Source organism: Pelodiscus sinensis, chromosome 12 (genome assembly GCF_052426305.1).
Source record: "Pelodiscus sinensis isolate ZL-2025 chromosome 12, ASM5242630v1, whole genome shotgun sequence".
NCBI lineage: Eukaryota > Metazoa > Chordata > Testudines > Trionychidae > Pelodiscus > Pelodiscus sinensis.
The window spans coordinates 29,377,480-29,398,134 of record NC_143063.1 but is presented as its reverse complement, the minus strand read 5'-3'; the positions used below and the strand labels follow the sequence as shown (position 1 = coordinate 29,398,134).

At 41.9% G+C, this 20,655-nt stretch overlaps 1 protein-coding gene across 3 annotated transcripts in view; it reads right to left on the bottom strand.

The window, feature by feature from the left end:
- The window catches only part of LRP3 (LDL receptor related protein 3), a 91,251-nt gene that overhangs the window by 7,119 nt on the left and 63,477 nt on the right, over positions 1–20,655 (bottom strand). For 2 of the 3 annotated variants that reach the window (XM_014569490.4, XM_075940107.2), the window contains exon 3: positions 13,364–13,502. In XM_014569490.4, the coding sequence (XP_014424976.1) occupies positions 13,364–13,502 (139 nt within the window). Of the gene's footprint in view, positions 1–10,086; positions 10,243–13,363; positions 13,503–20,655 lie in introns of those variants that run through there. The other variant, XM_089781498.1, reaches the window with a different exon arrangement.

The following is a 20,655-nucleotide window of genomic DNA, read 5'->3' as shown; positions in this document are numbered from 1 at the left end:
TGCCAGGAGAAAAAAAAACACATACACACACACACACACAAAGGAAAGACAAAGGATAAAGTCTGAATTTAAGGATACAGCCTTTCATATCCCAAATATCTGATAGGAATAAGTTAGACACTCACAAGATGGTGACTATGCGGGCAATCAGGGCTGTTGTTATTTTCCTATTTAGAAATGTACCCACACAAGAGCCTTAAGGCCTGTCTACCAAAAACTACAATAATATACAAAGCTTACTGACAAATCTACTCGAATGGATACCATGACAGGGTAAAATGATGGATTTTCCATTGCCTGATGTTTTTAAGTAAAAAATGGATGACTTTCTAAAAGAAATACTCTGTTCAACCACAAGTTGCAGCCTGTGTTATGCAGGTCAGACTAGGTGATAATAATGATCCCTTGTGGTCTTAAAAACTTCCAATGAATAAAACCCTTCTTGGACAAAGCAGAGAGGGGAGCTGTGTAAAGAACTCTCAAGGTATCGGGAAGGGCGAAACAACTCTTCGGCCTGTGCACAGGCAAAGGAAATGCAGCACAGTTCCTCTAATCCATTATTTGCAGCCCAAAGGCTGGAACGATGGTGTCCCTCTTTTGTGCATCCCATGCGTTTGCCTCCCAAACTAATGTTGAGCTTCTGTCATCAAACGCTCAGATTGAATAGTCCCTCTGCTGGGCCAAACTCAAAGGTATTCCACAAAACCCTAATTAAAACTGTGGCAGAGAGGATCCCAATTTGCAAGACCACTTCACACCCTGTACCTCGTAGCTCAGGGAGGTGAAAGTTTTTTTTGGGGGTGGAGGTGGGTGTTTCACATACTGGTGCATTTCATCCTAAGCAAAAAGCGTCACATAAGTAATGTACAAACATCACACAGCCCTGGACAAATACAAATTTGTCTCATTGAGAAAGGCAGCGTTGGCCAGGACTAGGGATGTAAACGGCCAGTCGACTATCCAATAAGCAGAACCTTATCCAATAGTCGGCTATTGATGTGACTAGTCGCTCCCCCCCCCCCTTGCTGCCTCTATCACAGAGAGGCAGCAAGTGGGGGAGCAGGAGCCACTGCTGGGCAGAGCTGGCTTAAAAGCTGGTTCCTCCCAGCACTGTCTCCATAGGGGGCAGTGGAGGTAGAGGCACAGTGGCAAATGGCGCGAGTGGGGACTGAAGCAGTCTCTGCTCGAGCCACGTGTGCTGCGATCCTGCTTTTGAAATGTACAAGAGCCCCACTGAGGCTTCTACTTTTGAAATATACAAGAGCCCTGCCAGGTTCCCCCACTGGCCCCGCAATCCCGGTGACGCCTCAGCCTTTAAAATGTACAACAGTTCCAGTGGGGCTCTTATACATTTCAAAAGGAAGCCCTGTACTCCCTGCCCCGACAGGGCTCTTGCTACAGTTAAAAGGTGGAAGCATCCTTATAGACTAATCAAACAGTCGATGGAAATCCCATTGAATATTCAATTAATTAATATAAATTTAACATCCCTAGCTAGGACCCTGGGGTTATCCCCTTGAAAGAGAGAATGTTGCTGTCACAAAAAACATACCCAAGGTACCAAAATTATGTTTTATTTCCCTGTTACATACTGAAATGGGATAACCTAAGGCAAGTATGTCAGAAGTTAGCATAATATCCCAACCCCATAACATGTGGACTGAGAACTTTTAGAAATGGAGAAAGCCTTACCAAAAAGATGGGCCACGTTCTACACAGAAACTTTCATAGATATCAGAGCAAGATCCATGAAAAGATAAAGTGACAGAATATGGCCTTCTCAAATTAATATCAGAAATATACTCCACAATACCAGAAAACACTAAGTAAGCCAAATCATTTTCTTTGAGGCAAAGGAAAAGTGAATTTGCCATGCAGACTATGGAATTCACTCTAGCCAGGAATCTCAAACTTATTTTATGCATATGCAATATCCAAAAAAAGGTCTATGACAAAGATGTATGATTAGCAAGAGAGAGGCTAAAGCATGGAAAGAATGGAAGGAGAGTGGTTTAAAAGCACAAAACTGAAGTGAAAACTGAGAGAAGTCTAGTAATATATGTGCAGTGCCCCCAGAACCATCTAGGCAACAGAGAACAAATCAACAAAAGAAATAGCTTAACTCACTTTTTTCACAGCCTTTCCTTCTGTGATGTTCTCTAGCACTCTCTAATTTGCAAGATACACCTCAAAAATACATCATTTTCCAATTCCAGTGATAGTATTAAATGGATTTAGTAAATTAGGTAATGCCAGAGACTTTCACTGCCAGGATGAGAAGGCAGAATATTCACAAGCCCTAATAGGCAGCAGGTTGAAAACAAACAAAAGGAAGTTGTTCTTCACTCAGTCCACAGTCAACCTCTGGAACTCCTTGCCAGAGGATGTTGTGAAGCCTAGGACTATAACTGGGTTATACAAATGGTAAATTAAAATGTATCTGTGCTATATGTCCTTCACCTTCTTACTGATGAAAGATGGACATGCAAACATGAAAAAAGCAAGAAAGAAATTGTTTAGAATGATACAAATTGCATACACATAGAAGTATTAGGATGAAACTAGCAAAGATATTAGTATGGATGAACAGCATGAAAATCTTTTGGCCAATGAAATTTGTTAGACTGTGAAGCAGTGCACCACGTGACATGGCAGTTGCTCAGTCATATCTGGATTAAAAAAAAATCACTTGAAATATATATTGAAGGGAACAATCCTGCTGAGAGAGATGGACCAGATCACTTAAGCATTTTCCATCTCTAATTTCATGATTAATAATAATTCTCCAATAACGTGCTTAATAAATCTTAATTATCCCCAAAGGTTTGTCTTTTTTGAGTCCTGCCTTATATTTCTAATTCTAGTAATTTAAAGACATTTCAATCACACTAAGGTATCCACACACAAAAATCAGGGGAGTCAGAACTAGAATTACATTACAGTGTCAACTTAACCTGATTCTTGCCTTAAGTCTATGTTTTGCAGATGATAAAGTGCTACATTATATCAAGTGTCTGTAACGAACAACACCTTGTACTTGTAAGATGGTTTCCATTGTGAGGTTCTCAAGGGGCATTACTAATTATAAGTCTTTCAGTTAATTATCACAATTCTGTGAGTTAGGGAAGTATCTTTATCCCCATTTTCCAACAGAGATCATGAGATGCAGAGAGGTTAAGAGATCTTCCCCAAAATGCCATAAAGTCAGAGGCAGCTGCAGACAGAACCTCTGCTTTTCAACTCTGTGCCCCATCCTTAGCCACAAGACCATCCCTCCCTTTAAATCTAGCACAGATATACTGGGGCAGAAGCAAAACTGTATTTGTGAGTAAAGGGGCCATGAAGATGCATGTCTTTTGGAAACAGCCATTTCAGCATATGAAAAGGTCAGATGCAGAATGTATTAAGTCTCCTCTTCAGCAATATTTCTCTAAACCTTCAAATCACAAATATCAGCTTCTAGCAAGTTACAGTTTAGAAAAAGATATTGCAGAATAAACAGTTTACCAAACTGCCATAGGACATGTAAATTTGGGTTTAGTCTATTATTAAATCATATAACCAACAGATATAGTACCAAGTGCAACTCATATCTGAGCTGGCAATGAAAAGAGGTAAAGGGAAAGTAATTTTGCGCCTTGCACAGTCACCTGCAAACTGGAAAATGTGTCATTCCTTAAAGGAATATTGCTGAGAATAGGGAGTTCGCACTCCAAAATATTTTTTGATGTAAATTAACAAGGTATGGAGTTGTACTCTGAACTAGATATTAGTGTGTAGAAATCATAATCGGTTTACTATTTAGAACACCAATCATAAAAGGTAAGAATCTGCATGTGAAGTTTCTGCTGCATTAATTTAGCATTAAATGACTCACTCACTGATTTATTTTACTTTAAGTATTCTACATAATTTGCCTGATCTCCACTATTTCCCATCTTTCACCATTGGTAATTTGATCTTGTGCTGCTGCCACGGTCCTTTTTCCCCCCTGGCATCTATAAAACACAAGATGTGGACATTTACTATTCTAGACAGTTTATTCAACTGAATTCTCTCAAACGACAATGCAAATTCTTTTATCTTGAGCATCAGCCTGGCTACTCAATGGGTGATGGTAACAAATAGATGAGGGGTGGAGAGATCCACACCATTAGTATATACACAAAATACAGATTGATGTGCCAAAAGTGTCCGTCTGCTATGTACACTGGACAAACGTCTCAGACACTTCGCCAAAGAATCAATGCCCACAAAACAGACATTAGACAGGATCACAAAGAAAAAACAGTTGCTTGCCATTTCAACCAGAAAGGACACTGTCTCAATGACCTACTCACCTGCATCCTACTTCAGAAGACATTCAAATCTGCACTTGAAAGAGAATCCTCTGAACTCTGGACACCACAGTACAAATCAACAATGGGAAATTAGACACCACCCTCTACAGAAAACCCACTGACTCATACAGTTACCTACATGCTTCCAGCTCCCATCCAGCACACACCATACGATCCATCATCTATAGCCAAGCCCTTCGATACAACCGCATCTGCTCTAATCCCACTGACAAAGACCAGAAACTTCAGGATCTCTACCACGCATTTATAAACCTCAACTACCCACCCGGAGAAATAAAAAAGCAAATTGAAAGAGCCAAACGAATACCTAGAAACCATCTACTACAAGACAGACCCAAGAAAACCAATAGAACACCACTTGTCATCACCTACAGCTCCCAACTTAAACCTGTCCAACACATTATCAATAAATTACAACCTATACAGGCAGTCCCCAGATTACGTACAAGATAGGGACTGTAGGTTTGTTCTTAAGTTGAATCTGTATGTAAGTCGGAACTGGCATCCAGATTCAGCCACTGCTGAAACTGACCAGCGGCTGACTACAGGAAGCCCTAGGCAGAGTTGCTCTGCCCCGGGCTTCCTGGAATCAGCCGCTGATCAGTTTCAACAGGCTGAATCTGGACGCCAGTTCTTACATACAGATTCAACTTAAGAATCCCAGACGTCCCCAAGTCAGCTGCTGCTGAAACTGATCAGCGGCTGATTCCAGGAAGCCCGGGGCAGAGCAACTCTGCCTCGGGCTTCCTGTAGTCAGCGCTGGTCAGTTTCAGCAGCGGCTGACTTGGGGACGTCTGGGGCAGAGCAGCTTGGGTGCTGCTGGGTTGCTCCAATCAGGACGCCTGAATCAGCTGAATCAGGACGCCTGGGGCAGAGCAGCTGGGGTGCTGCCGGGTTGGTCCCGTAGCGCCCAGAGCGGCGCTACGGGACCAACCGGCAGCGCCCCAATTGCTGTACCACAGGTGTCCGGAGAAAAGCCGCGGAGCACAGGGGCAGTGGGACAGCCCAGACGCACCGCGGCTCTCCTGCTGCCCACATGCTCCGCGGCTTTGCTCCCCGTCTCCCTGGTCTGCTGGTCTCCAGCAGACCAGGGAGACGGGGAGCAAAGCAGAGCAAAGCCGCGGAGCACACCGGCAGCAGGACAGCCGCGGCGCGTCTGGGCTGTCCGCGTGCTCCGCGGCTTTCCTCCGCTTTGCTCCCCGTCTCCCTGGTCTGTTGGTCTCCAGCAGACCAGAGAGATGGGGAACAAAGCCGCGGAACACGTCTGCTGGTCTGGGGAGACATGGAGCAAAGCCGCGGAGCACGCGGGCATCGGACAGCCCAAACGCGCCGCGGCTGTCCCGCTGCCGGCGTCCTCAGAGGCTTTGCTCCCCGTCTCCCTGGTCTGCTGATCTCCAGCAGACCAGGGAGATGGGCAGCAAACCCTGTTCGTAAGTCGGATCCGCGTAACTCGGGGACTGCCTGTACTGGAACAGGACACTAAACTCCAAGAAGCTCTGGGAGACAGACCCATAGTCTCCTATAGACAACCACCTAACCTCAAGATGATTCTTACCAACAACCACAGGACATACCACACTAATACCAACCCTGGTACTTTCCCTTGCAACAAACCCCGTTGCCAGCTTTGTCCACGTATTCACTCTGCTGACACCATTACTGGGCCTAACCAAGTGAGTTATAAGATCAAGAATACATATTCCTGTGCCTCCAGAAATATAATCTATGCTATCATGTGCCAAAAGTGTCCGTCTGCCATGTACATTGGACAAACGTCTCAGACACTTCGCCAAAGAATCAATGCCCACAAAACAGACATTAGACAGGATCACGAAGAAAAAACAGTTGCTTGCCATTTCAACCAAAAAGGACACTGTCTCAATCACCTACTCACCTGCATCCTACTTCAGAAGACATTCAAATCTGCACTTGAAAGAGAATCCTCTGAACTGGCATTCATGCTAAAATTCGACACTCTCCGCGGGGGCATGAACAAAGACTCCAGCTATTTTACCCATTACAAAGATAGCTTCCCTAATTATCACCTCTAACACTATTAACTCACAGACATCTACCCTTCCCCACCTCTAATATCATTAACTCACAGGCATTCACCTTCCTTTCTCCCCCCGCCCCGCATTCCCCTTCTGTTCTGAAATGTGATTTGTCCTTTTCATATGTGTTCACTTTTTTTTTTTAATTGTATCCTTTGGTATATATGGCTGTGACTATTTTCTTCCACTATTTGATCTGAGGAAGTGGGTCTGGCCCACGAAAGCTCATCATCTAATAAACCATCTTGTTAGTCTTTAAAGTGCTACATAGTCCTGTATTTTGTTTCAGACTGATTTCAGACATTCTTAGGAAATGTACATGAAGGAAGCCAGAAAATTTACAGATCCCGAGGAAGTTTGCAGCCTTCATTTGAGCCAATAAGTAACTTCTTATTCTTTCTGATTGATTAATTAATAAAAAGGTGAAAAGTTAGCTTGCTTTGCAATTGAAAGTATTCTTTTAAAATGATGTGGGCCTGTAACTTCCCTCATTAACAGTGGCAATATATCCCCAATGATATCAAGAGAGACATGGGGGGATGGTCATGACGGTGTGAAATTTGGCCAAATTGATTTGAATCTTTTGGGAGAAACAAATGTGCTTTAATGAGAAATATTAACTTTAGTTAACTTGCCTTCTAAAATATCGGTTTTATTGCTGAACTTTTAAAATCAATTCTATGCAAACTACAACATTCTACCTATTAAAAATATCCCACTACATACTGAAGACATTACATTTTTAAGGACCAAAAAAGTTCTAATGTGATTTAATGGAAAGACACCAGTAAGTCTGCTTACCTAGAATTCTGCAAGAAAAAGGTAAAGCACGTACTGTTTCTTTCCATCAATATATCACATCATTAAAGACTACTTTGGTACACTGCAGGGATCTGGGGAGCTTACTGTAAATGATAGAATAGACTGTATAATGTATATAGTCTGTAAAGTTGCTCCAAATAAAGCATAAATGGTCAATAATTACATTTTCCTAATAATTTTCTAATATCCAAATTAATTGCTAATAACTGCATTAATAACATTATCATCAATAGTCATTTTCACCGCTGTAAGTTAAAAAAAGTCATGCCATCTATGAAGGAAAGACTATACTGAGTTTTTACTGCTTAGACTTAAAGGGGCAATGTACAGTCAAAATTTAGTTAGATAATATTATGTATAAAGAATCCTCTACAACCCTTTGAAAGCACTGGCTCAATGTAACAGCCAATTAAGCAAGATAAGTCACTCCTGTTTGCCAACTCTCTCAGCAAGGGCAGATTGTGAACACAGATGATGGCTTAATTGGCTCATTAAAAAAATTCCGTTTAACTGTTTAGAGAAAGGAGCTGGGACACAGCAAGTCTCCTCTATTCCCACCTCAACAACTGACCTGCTGTGTAACCTCAAGACAGACACAAAGAGCCTGCCTTTCAAGGGTGAGGCTCACACCTGCAATTCCAACTGAAGGCAACAGGAATGGTGGGTGTTCAGTACCTCTGGAAAAATCAGGCCATAAATCTCTCCAGGAACTTCCTCCCACCCTCATAAAAATGAGAATAACATTGACCTGCCTCACATAGGAGACAGAAAGCACTCCCATTATTTTTCCAGGATTACTCATATTAGTGAGGGTTTGCCAGAAGCAGGCCCTAGTTTTACAAGGTGCTTCCTGTACTTTGCTGGCACGAATAGGAATTTCAAGAGAACTTTGTTGAATTTTCACAAGGCAGATAACTTGTATCTCCGAAGCAAAACCAGATAAAAGACACATGCCAAAATAGTTAGGGAGGCTAGTTGGCAAAGCAGATCTGTTATTACCATTCCACCCTGAAGTTTAAATGTGGAATAGACTTTTCTCTCACTTCTGTAACTTCAGAATAATTAAATGCACTTAATTTATAGTGTTACCATGTGTGAGTGGTGTAACAACCCCACACTGGACCAGCACGGGTTAACCAGGGTTACCTGGCCGAGAGAGCTCTGCCCCCACAGCCCTGCTCAGCATGCTCCAGATATAAAGGCCAGTGGAGCAGCTCATTCAGAGCTGATCACTGCCACGGAAGGAAGTGCTACCAGAGCTCTGGAGGAAAAGCAGTGAGCCGACTGAACCACAGAGGCCAATCAGCTGGGAGTGGCCCCTGACGAGGCTGGACATTTCCACCCTGTGACGTGGTTAATCAAAACAATCGGATAACAATCACTATGAACAAAAAGACTGATCCTGATCTTATAATTGTAAGCCCTGTTACAGAACATATACTATGTATGAAAGATCAATAGCTGATCTCACAAGATAATTGAAAATACACTGTCATGAAAGAAACCATAAGAAAATATTTTGCTTGTGGTCACCATATTTGTGCGTACGAATAGCAATACTGGGTCAGACCAAAGGTCCATTAGCCTAGCATCCTGTCTCCCAACAGTGAGTCAATGCTAGGTGCTTCAAAGAGAATGATCAGAACAAGTAATCAAGTGATCTACCTCATATTGCCCATTCCTAGCTTCAGGGAGTAGTAATTGGTAGTTACCCAAGTCTTTTTTTCCTGACATACATTTGGAGATCTTTTGTATTAAGACAGATATTTTGTAATTGTAGGTGGTTGGTAACAGAAGAGCCATGCTGGGAAAGTAGGCTGTTTACATATCACAATTGCTAATGAACTGGCTTCCTGAATTTGCAACAATGCAATGCAATGCTAGAAACTCCATGTCTACTAGCTATTAGGGACGTGAATGTGTAATCAACTACACGATTAACAGATAATCCTAGGCTTATCAGATAATTCTATCTACAACATGCATTTCCCCCCTCCTTGCTGCCTCTGTATCAGAGGCACTGGATCTAGCAGAGCCACCCCCCACCACACATGGCTGCCTCTGATAAAGAGGCAGCAGCATGGAGGGTGAGGTGGGCAGGCGGGAGCCGGTATACACTGTAAGCCCTGAATGCCGGCTCTGCGAAGCAGCCTGCCCCACTTGCTGCCTCCCACAGCAGGAGGCAGGAGCTGGTGCTCGGTGGGGAGTCAGCTTACAAGCACTGGTCTCCTGCACCCCCAGTGGGGCTGGGGGGCAGGGGAGGCTGCCGTAGAGCAGCCTCTGTCCACAGTAGGTCCAGGCTTGCCACAGATATAGCCTGCTGTGTGGGATGCTGGTGCAACCTGTGTCCGCAGGACAGGTGAGATCCCCTTTGCACAGGATGGCACGGGGTTCCCCAGGGGTGGGGCCAGGACTATCAAATAATCATGTAACCAATCATATTTGGTGCGATTACCCGATTATTAAATGACATTATATCTAACATCCCTAGTAGCTACCCACTTGTTCTCAAATTTTGGCAACATGTTCCTATTCAGGAAGCTTCTTTGGGGATGATAAGGAAAAAGTTAACAGAGGAGTACGCAAAAAAGCAAATGTGTGTTCTGTTGAACCTGTCTCTGCTGAGTCTGAGAAATTAACTATAGAAGGAAGAAAAAGCGAAATCATGAAAAAGTAAACAGCTGAGGAAAATCAATACAAACATAGGAAAGGAAAATATTAAAACAAAGTGTTCAAAGGGGATGCCCTTGGAAGACATGTAGAAGAGGACTTTTTTTTTAAGCTGCTGACTAATAGGTTTAGAAGAAACTGGCCCAGATTGCAATCGTCTTGTTTACCAAACTACTTACAATTGTAATTTCATCCTTTAGGGATTTCTGGTGTACCCCAACTATAATATTGTGTAATGCAGCTGTCTTGCTGGTCAGGAGAACTGAAGGTCAAAGTAAATACAGCTGGTTTAAAACAGCTCAAGGATTTTTTTTCGTTTTTCTAAAATCCAAATCCTATTGAATCAAGAACAGTAACAATGTCAGTTTGCCCTTCCATACCTTTCTATAAGAATGTTAGGGAGCATGACTAGTGGTTAGAGCAACACAATCCAAACACCTGGATTCTATTCACTTTGCAATGGACCATGCTATGTGACTCTGAGCAAGTCACTTACCCTCCCTATTTCTCAGTATCCTCTTATGGATAATATTGCTAATACTGTAAGCTTTCTAGTGGCATTGTATGCATTAATAGTTGTGATGTGCTTAGAGATCTTCAAATTAACTGTGCATAGGATGCAAAGTGATACTAATATGAGTAATTCTAAGATAGAAAAGCAACTATTTAACAAAACATCTTAACCCATCTGTCACCAGTGAACCAAACTGATCTCTTGGACATATACACCCAAGGATCCCAGTATCTTCAGTGAAACCTGTACATGTGAATCTCAGAGCAGGCATTGGCCCTGTGCAATTCTCTATGACAAAAAACCAAACACTGTTAGCTGTGTACATAGCAATAACTTAAAACCACATAGCTGTGCATATACCTAGCTTAGGGAAACAAATTACTATCATTTCCATAGTCATCTTTACCCTATTAGCAACAAAGAATTTAAAGTAACTATGGGGACCCCAAATCAGATCTCAAGCTTCTGGTAGGGGGTGCTACTACAATACAAAACAACAGTATTTTGATTAAATAATGCCTAGCTAAACTGAAACAGAGTTGTGAATGGATACAACAGGTATGAATAATTTGGCCAAATATATTTCAATGAAAACTTCTATATAAACCTTCTTTAGACTCTTCTGCCATCTGTACACCTAAAGCAAGTTCTATATTTCATTAGTGTATTTCCCCCTAATTTCCAACAGTCTCTATTTAGAAGCTCTCTCTCTCCTACTCCAGTATATTTTAATGGAGTTTGAAGCGATGTACCTATTAGTGGATCTCAAATGTTGGCAGGTATGCATTTGCTTGTTTATTATAATTAGCTCCTATTTCAAACAGTGGAAGAAGGAACCCTCCTATTATTCCATCTGCAGCAGATTTCTTTTTAATTGTAGAGCATCTGCAGTTAAAAAGGTTTGCAGTCCTTTTAAGCAGCTGAGCTTACGACTCAGCAGATGGTGCCAAATACAGCAGTATTAAAGACAAAAAATGGCTTTTTTCAAAAATAAATAGTTCTTGGTTTGAAGAGGATACTGTGATTAGCACAGAGAATTAAGTACTTTTACTTAATGAGAGCATTAGAGTCCAAAATATCCTTTTCAGATATGTAGATGTATATGTGAGAGTATGTGTGTATATGCTTCTTTTATTAAGAGTGCTTTCCCAGAAAGGACTGAAATTATGTCATCGATGTTAACTCTTTAATTGTAATTGCTTATTGTTGGAAGCATTAATTCGCTTTGTTGAATGTTAATATAATGGATCCCAGTTTTGGATTACTGTAAAAGGGTGGTTTAGATCTGAGAACTAGGCTACAAAACTGCTTTCCATCTGACATTCACAGGAGAGAGTGAATTTAAGTCTCAGAGGGGTAGCCGTGTTAGTCTGTAACTTTAAAAATGAGTAGACCTGTATACCTTAAGGGTATTGCCTACAAAAGCTCATGATACTATATATATGTTTTTGTTAGTCTTTAAGGTGCTACAGGACTACTCGTTTTTTAGATTTAAGGTTATTAATCAGGCTTATGTTTAATCAAAGGCCGTTGTCAGTAGTAAGGAGAAAAATCCACAGATGGAAGAATTGAATATGTCATCTAGAATGTTTATGTTTACTCAGAGGGCTGGTTAATAACCCCTTGGAGATGACCAGGCTGGAGTTCATGTTGTTTGCAATAATGTACAGTATATTGATATATGGCAGTGGAAAACTGACTCCTTTATCAAGCAGAACTAAAGTATAAACAGTTCTTAACATATAAAAACAGCATGCAAATTCTATGGGTCTATTTTAAAAGACTTGTTTGAAAAATTGGCCTTCTGTATTATACTCAGTGCTTACAGTGTGTGTGTGTGTGTGTATTTATAGAGTCAGGGGAATGGAGTACTTGCAAGGGGTTGCAGACCAGGAAATAAAATACACATACACGCACACACAAAATAAAACAAAACTGAGCCATGGAACCCACTTTAAGCACCAACTGACCAAAGCTGCAACTTTCAGATTGTGATAGACCCTTCCTACTTCTTTCAGACCATTTTAACCACTGTTAACGCTTTAGATATTACTTGGTAGATTATTCAATTTCCTACTACCATGTACCAATATAATTTAATTATTCCGAACAATATGAACTCTAGCCTGGCTGCCTCCAATGGGTTATTAACTAGCCATCTGAGTAAACAGAAAAATCATGGATACCATGTTTAGATCTTCCATGTGTGGATTTTTTTTTCCTTATGTGACTACTAACAACTGCTTTAGATCAGACATGAGTCTGATTAACAACCTGAAACCCAAACACTCAACTATGAATGTCAGCTGGAAGGTAGTTTTGTAGCTAAGTCCCCAGATCTAAACCATCCCTCTACAATAACCCAAAACTGGGAGCTGTACAATTTTCCTCAAATGGCTCATATCTCACTGACATCCGGAAGATTTCTGTCAACTCAAACAGGAAAAACTCAAGATTTTGATATCTTCGGACATGAGTCCTAACATTTGTTCAACCTTAAACTCAAATGCTATTCTAAATCCAAGTGTAGTGTTCTCATTCCTATTACAATTAAAGCAAAATGATTGTTCAGCTGATGTGACCAAACTAGTCTTCCTGTGCCTCAGGTCCCCACCTTCCAAATAGGAATCACAGTAGTGCTTTCTTGCTTCATACAACTTTGTAAGGGTAAGGACATTACAAAATTGTGAAGCACTCATATACTACAGGGACCATCTCACTACCTCAGACACCTAAATAAACTGCATAATATCTTTTAAACGAAAGGATCTTCCTGACCAGCAATTATATTTCACCAAGCATCAACCACTACTTTCTTAGCAAAAGAACTTTATAATTTTTACAGTTCTTTTAGACACAACTTCATAATAGCATATTACACAAACCCTTATGCTTCATTTCAGGAGAGCAATCTTATCTCAACAGAACACTACAAATCATACCTAATTGTTATCATATCTCCGTGATCTCCTTGAATGTACCAGCTGCAGTTTATGGCTGGAGGATAGTTTAGTGGCCAGGAAGGACTATAGATGACTCCACGTCTTTCTGTGTGCTGTTCCAGTTTTCCACTGCAAGCAGCTGTCAACCAAGAAAAGAAAAGGGCACTTCAATTAAATGTTTAAGCTAATCAAAAATACACATTAGCTATACTAGCTGTCATCAATTTCTAATGGTTACAGATAATTTAGGAGTCAACAATTGTATCCTTTCATTGCTGTCAGTTTCTCTCCTGCCCTGGTCTTAAATTAAGACACGTGGTTTTCTGCTTTAAATGCAGGTGAGCAGACACCTCACAAAAAAAAAAAAATCAATAGTCCTGGACGAAGCTGCAAAAAGATACAATCAATAATCCTGCATGGATCTGCAGAGAGTATAAAATGATGCAGAAAGCTTCCTTACCTATTTACCAGCTTCCCAGAGACTGAGATGCCACTCAGCAACAGGAGGAGATCCATATTCAACATGAAATATCTGGAACCTTACTTTTTAATAGTAAGTTCCTGGAAAACTTAATTCTCCTAACCGAATCACAATCCGTCAGAGTTGGAATTTAAAAAAAAAAAAAAAAGAGTTCTCAAATATATGAAAGAAGTGAAAGACACAAGACCAGATCCTAATATTAAATACTCCCAAAGACAGAAGGGTGTTCAGATGCAATGCATTGGTTCAAGCACATCTCTGCTTTTAAACCATGTGCTCATGCAGACCACATCTGCTGGGAATAATATCAGTTGAATTTTGTCTGTTGCTTGAATGTTTATGCAGGATAACGTATTTCAGTGAATTGCCTTCCTTCCTTCCCTTCAGCTTACTCCGTACAAATACTAATAGTCCAGGTCTGTCATGCAACATTATGCTTTTGTACAGACCAGGCCTAATTTTAATGTCACTTATTTTATATTAATTTTACATAAGTGTGATTCCACTGAAGATTCTCCTAATTTATCTTGAGTAATTGAAACTGCCAGAGGCTGAACACCTTTGAAAATGTGGCAGTTTTATATAGGTGCCCAAATAGAAGCCAAGGTCTTATGAAAATGTTTTAGTTGTGCTTAAAATATATAGTTTTATTTCACTGCATTTGCATAACTGAGCTACATGGTCCATTGCACGTTCTGATTTTCATTCACAAGCACAATGTTTGGGTTCAGAACCCTGCCATGGGTTGTTAATTTAACAAGGCATAGTTGTTTTTTGTAAATTTACTGAATATTTTATCTCTCTATTAAAAAGCAACCAAAGACATACATAAATGAGAAAATGGGTGAGGATATCCAATGCAGGGTTAGGTTTGTTTTGCTTGGTTGTTTTGTAAGGAGGGGAGGAGGAAGGCTAATTTGGTGGTTCACCCATTGCAGCAAGAATCAAGAGTCAAGAATCAAGAGTCATGAGTTCTTGCGTCTGCCTCAGACTTTCCATGTGATCTTGGGCAAGTCTTGCTCCTAGCTGCCTTGGGGCGGAAGGGGGGGGGCAGAGGAATGCAGCAGGCTCTGCACTTTCCCCTTGCTCCCTAGTCATAGCAAACAGGAAAAAAAACAACACACAGCAAATAGGAAAAACTCGCACACAGCAACCAAGTGGAGCTGAAGCTTCCCCACCCCTCAAAATGGCAGCCAGGGAAGGGAGTGGCAGCTTTGGACTTGGGCAGTCCCCAGGAGTGTGGGGTGCCCCCAACCGCCCATCTAACCTGCCTGGCTGCCTGCTGTGCTGAAAGCACCCTGCTCCTCCTCCTGCAGCTAAGCGATCCAGCCAGCCAGCCTCCTGCCAGAGCACCATACCAGGGCACACAGGTTTACTTTCACCTCTAACTTTTTGGGTAAGTCTACACAGGCTCGAACATAGCAAGTTACACCAAGTAAAGTGTGAGTGTGGACCATGCTACAGCACTAGGAGCTGTGCAGCCAGTGCTGTTAGCTACTTTCCTTATGGAGGTGTTTATATAGAGTTCTGTGGTCAAACTTTCAATTTAAATTGCTGCTGCAGCTACACTTTAAACTTTTAAGTGTACACAAAGCCTTAGAAAAATCAGGTTCTCCAACACTCCACTTCAGGTTTTTCTTCTATAAAAGTCTGTGATACTACTTACCTATTCTAACAGGACGTCATGAAATGTAAATGGCTACTGGGCCCTATTCCCACAAAACTTTTGTGGTATCATCAGCAAGGACTACTGATGTCAATGAGAAATGTTTCTGGAGAGAGGAGCAGCAGAAGTAGTAATGTTAAATACAGCCCAATGTTTTCAAAACAATGTTAGATGTTCGTATGGAGGGCACTATGGGAGCGCCATTTATTAAATCAGAGCCTGTGACTATATCTAATTTGCAAATATCCAATTTAATGGAAGAGGAAATTGAAATGTTCGAAGAACAAAATTCTGCTAGGAAAATTCATTTAGTACAGTATGAGGGGGAAACTGTGGCTATGTCTAGACTGCGAGCCTCTTTCGAAAGAGGCTTTTTCGAAACATACTTTCATAAAAGCCTCTTTCAAAAAAGAGAGTCTAGGCTACCACCAGTACTTTCGAAAAAGCAAGCCACTTTTTCGAAAAAGCACCCAGACAGTCCAGATGTTCTCTTTCGAAAAAAGCACAGTTTGCATCACATAATGACTTTTTTAGAAAGAGCACTTTTGAAAAAGCATTGTTCCTTGTAAAACGAGATTTTCCGTGGTCGAAAAAAATGCCGCGTTCTTTCGATTTACTTTCGAAAGAATGCAGCAGCAGTCTAGACGCAGGGGAAGTTTTTTCGAAAAAACCCTGTAGTCTAGATGTACCCTGTGTGGATAATGTAATAATTGCTCTGAACGTTCTGTTAGATTTTGAAATTAATTTGGTCCTCACAGTAGACCATTTTACCTTTTGATGGGAGCTTCATTTCCCATATCCTAAATGCTTATAAAGAGACAAAGGAGGACCTTATCTTGGATTTTCTTGTGCATGTGTACATACTATTAACACTGTTCTCAGTGTGCTGAGAACATACCATCAACATTTTGTAAATCATGGGCTAACACGTGATTGTTGGAAATCTACCACCATAAAATAGTTACTTTTAAATTCATACTCTACAGCTTGATATGCAGAAAGTACTACATATTGTAGTTTAAGTGTACACCACATGAATATAAAAACCATTAGACAGATAACTTACCTGAGGCATGAGATACAAAAACTTTACTGTCATCCTGTAAACAGCAAATACACCAAGACACCTAGTTTACATTAATAGTCTTTAATTACGCATGTTTGCAACATGAAATAATTCCACAATGAATTTTATAACAGTGAAATGTTGTCTGCTCACATTTCTAAAAATAAAGTGCCCCCCAATGTGGCCCCCCCTGAAACTGCTCATAGGCAGAATACTGAGAAGTGGATGCAACTATACTGAAAGTATGAACCACATGATTGTCTCACCATAGCTCTAAAGTTCTCTCCTTACATGTATTGCTACAGACTGTACGTAGAATTTTAAATGAGTTCCCTCTCCACTATCATCACTGTATCAATGCAACATGGGCAGAACTAAAACCACATGAGGTGAACCTGCAACAATTAGATCTCCTAACTGCTGCAACTACAACTTTATGAATATTAGGTTCTTTTCACAAAGGCTCTTCAGCACCGTGATTCAAGAACAATGAAGCAGCAGGGAACCAAAAGCACTGGAAGTGGCTAGTCCCCAGCCTCGCCCCTTCTGCCCCAGGCTCCACTTCTTCTGGGGTGGAGCCAGCCCATGACCACATACCAAAATTAATGAAGAGTCCCCCTCCCCCGCCCCGTGAAAATTACTGCCCACTAGTGATCTAGATTAGAATGATCACGAGAGTGACCCCAAGTAATAGATTCTTCGGACAGTTTAGCTTTTTCCAATATTAGAAAGTACATGCAGTGGATTTCATGCAACAGAGATTTTAATTTTTCAGGTGTGAAGTAGTTTATTTCGTTATTTCTGCATGCCTGCTGTCAACTACACCCCTAAAAGAACTACATACTGTGCTAGCTAACTCACTCATTTGAAAGTATATGTGGGAAAAAATGGTTATAAAGGAAACAAAGCTTTGCCAATTTTGGCAATTTATCTGATAATGTCCACTGCCACTGGATACCTCCTCTAACAGAACAAGAACACTCTGGGCTTTGCTGCTCCTATTACAATTCCTAATCTGAATGGGCAACAGTTTAATAGCAAAGTTTTCCTTTTGTTGTCTCCTACTGCCACAAAAATATTTTTATTAAAGTCAGAGGACCACTGACACATTAAGGCAAACTGAAAAAAATATGCTCATATTTGTCCAAATATGATTTAATGGGCATGTATTTTTGAGGTATCCCATTTCCTATCAATGCTCCTTACTATGGTATTTGTGCTTCAACAGAAAAATCTCCTTCCTAGTTAGTTGCCTCTTCCCTATTCACTATGCATTGGCTCTACTGTGTAATAATAGGGAGCTATTTATACATAATGAACTGTTCAAAATCTGCTTTCTAAGATGCTCTTCTTTCACCTTTCATAAAGTGTGTGCTGGGTAAAATAAATGAACAGATATATATTTTTAAAAACTCAGTACCTTTTTATGTTAGCAGAGCCTTAAATGTTGGTAACAAAACACAAAACAAGTCATCTCAGTCACATCAAATATTTTTAAATTTACATTCAGTGTAAGGCAGTCAACTAATCGCAGTTAACTTGTGATCAACTCAAAAATTAATAACAGTTTTAATCACACTGTTAAACTATCAAATACCTTTTGAAAATGACATAATATTTTGAACATTTTTCTACATTATCAAATATATTGATTTCAATTACAATACAGAATACAACGTTATTTTTATAAACATGTAACCACTGAATTTTTAGCGATTACACGTTTACACGTAGGAGAGCAGGCTAAGGATGTTAAGGACTAGTCGACTATCCGATAAGCATGCACTTATTGGACAGTCTGTCGACTAGCCGATTCCATCCCCTTGCTGCCTCTATTAGATGGAGGCAGCAAAAAGGGGGGGAGAGGGATACTGTGCAGCATTTCCACAGAACCCGGGGGCTGCCTTGGCATTTCAAATGGGCAGTGCTGCACAGCTGATCCCGGGCTCAGCTGTGCAGTGGCTGACCCTTTGAAACTCCACCTCCACATTTCAGAGGAGCAACCATGGAGCCTGGGGTCATCTGGAGAATCCATGAGGCATTTCAACAGAACAAGAATCAGCTGGGGAATCTCTAGCTAACCCCAGGTTCTGGGGAAGTGGCATGCAGTGCAGTCTGGAGCCCAGGGTCAGTGGGGAACTCATACTCCCCTCTGGGGACTCTTGTACATTTCCAAGCAGCCACCTGTGTGCAGCCCGGAGTCCTCAGGATTTCCAGGCTGTATGCGGAGTTCCTCATTCCTCCTTTGAAATGTACAAGAGCCCCAGTGAGGGCTCTTGTACATTTCAAAGGAGGAATGTGGAAGTGCCTATCGACTAGTCGAGGGACATTCCATCGACTACTTGGCTAGTCAATTAACTGCAATTTAACAGCGTTAAAGCAGGCAGGAGCCGATGCTCACAGGAAGCCGGCTTTAGAGGCAGCAGTGTGGGGGGCAGCTCCCTGGCCCCCTGTGAGCCAGTACACACAGGAAGCTGGCTTGAAAGTCTTGGGAGCTATGTGCATGAAGTGCAGAGCCACAGCAGGGGGTAGCTCCAGGGACCTGGCACAAGCCAGGACTGAACCGGGCTGCCTGCCCGCCCAGCTGCTCCTACATGACTTTCCCTGCAGAGCCACAGCAGGTAGTAGCTCCCGGGGCTGAGCCAGGCTACCTGCCCGCCGGCTCCCAAAATACTCTTAGTGCAAAGTTGCAGCAGCAGTAGATGCTGGACCCTGCACAAGCTGGGAGGGAGTGCTAACCCTCATCAATTAATTGTGTAGTCGACAAAATTTGTGTCGACTACACAATTAATTAATTAATTACACACTTCTTAACATCCCTACTGCAGATGCAGTCGCCTCATTTAAAAAAAAAAAAAAGAGGTCTTGGCATTGGAAAAAGTTCACAAAAAGGCAACAACAATTACTAGGGGTTTGGAACAACTGTCATTTGAGGAGAGATTACTACAACTAGAATTTTTCAGTTTGGAAAAGAGATGGCTAAGGGGGGACATAAAATCATAACAGGTGTAGAAAATGTGAAGACAGAAGAGTTATTTACTCCTTCCCATAACACATGAACTAGAGGTCACCAAGGGCACGTCTACACTACAGCATTATTTCAAAATAACAAGGTGAGCATCCACACAGCAAGACCATTATTTATTTCAAAATAACAAGCTTTTTATTCCAAAATCATAAACCCTAATTTCACAAGGAATAACGCCTATTTCGAAATTTCTATTTTGAAACAGGGTGAATGTGGATGGCTCAGCTGTGCTTATTTCAAAATAATTGGCCTCCAGGGCTTCTCATAGCTTCCCTGGTGGCTACTCTGTCCACACCCCTTAAAATGCAGTAGTTTCCCTTTATCCTTTAAAGGTACAGGCAGAAGGGAAAGGGCTTGTGGCACCATACCAACCCTGCCAGCCCCATGCCATGCACCAGCAGCTTTCACTGCTCTTGCTTGCCGCCATGGCAGACCCCGTGGCTCCCTCCAAGCCCCTCACGGGGGCAAGCAAGTCTGACGCCACCCGAGAAGCCTCCAGCCAGGGGTGGAAAAGGAGGGCCCCCTCCCAGACTGGTAGAGATCCTGGATCTCATTGTGGTCTGGGGTGAAGAGTCGAATCTCCAGAATCTCCGCACCAGGCCCTGGAATGCCAGTGTCTTTGGCCAGATGGCTACCAGCCTGACCCAGAAGGGGCACTGTCATAGCCAGGGCCAGGTGCAGATGAAGGTGAAAAGTCTGGCAGGCCTTCACCAAGGCCAGGGAACAAAGTTCCCACTCAGGGACAGCACCCCAGACATGCTACTTTAAGCCCAGCTGGATGGCATCTTTGGAGGGGAGTCGGTACCTTCCCCCCTTTTTGTGGACTCCAGCCTGGCCTCAACCTCCAAGAGGGCAGGGCTGTGGACCAGGAGGAGGAGGAGGAGAAGGAGGAGGAGGAGGCCAGCATTGACACTATGCCAGCCAGCAAGGAACTCATCCTCAGCCTGGAGCTGCCCTCCACCCCCCCCTCCCGGCATCCCCCAGGGCTCAGATGAAACCAGGGAAAGCACATCAAGAGAGTTCCATTACCTATCTACATGTGGGGTCAGGC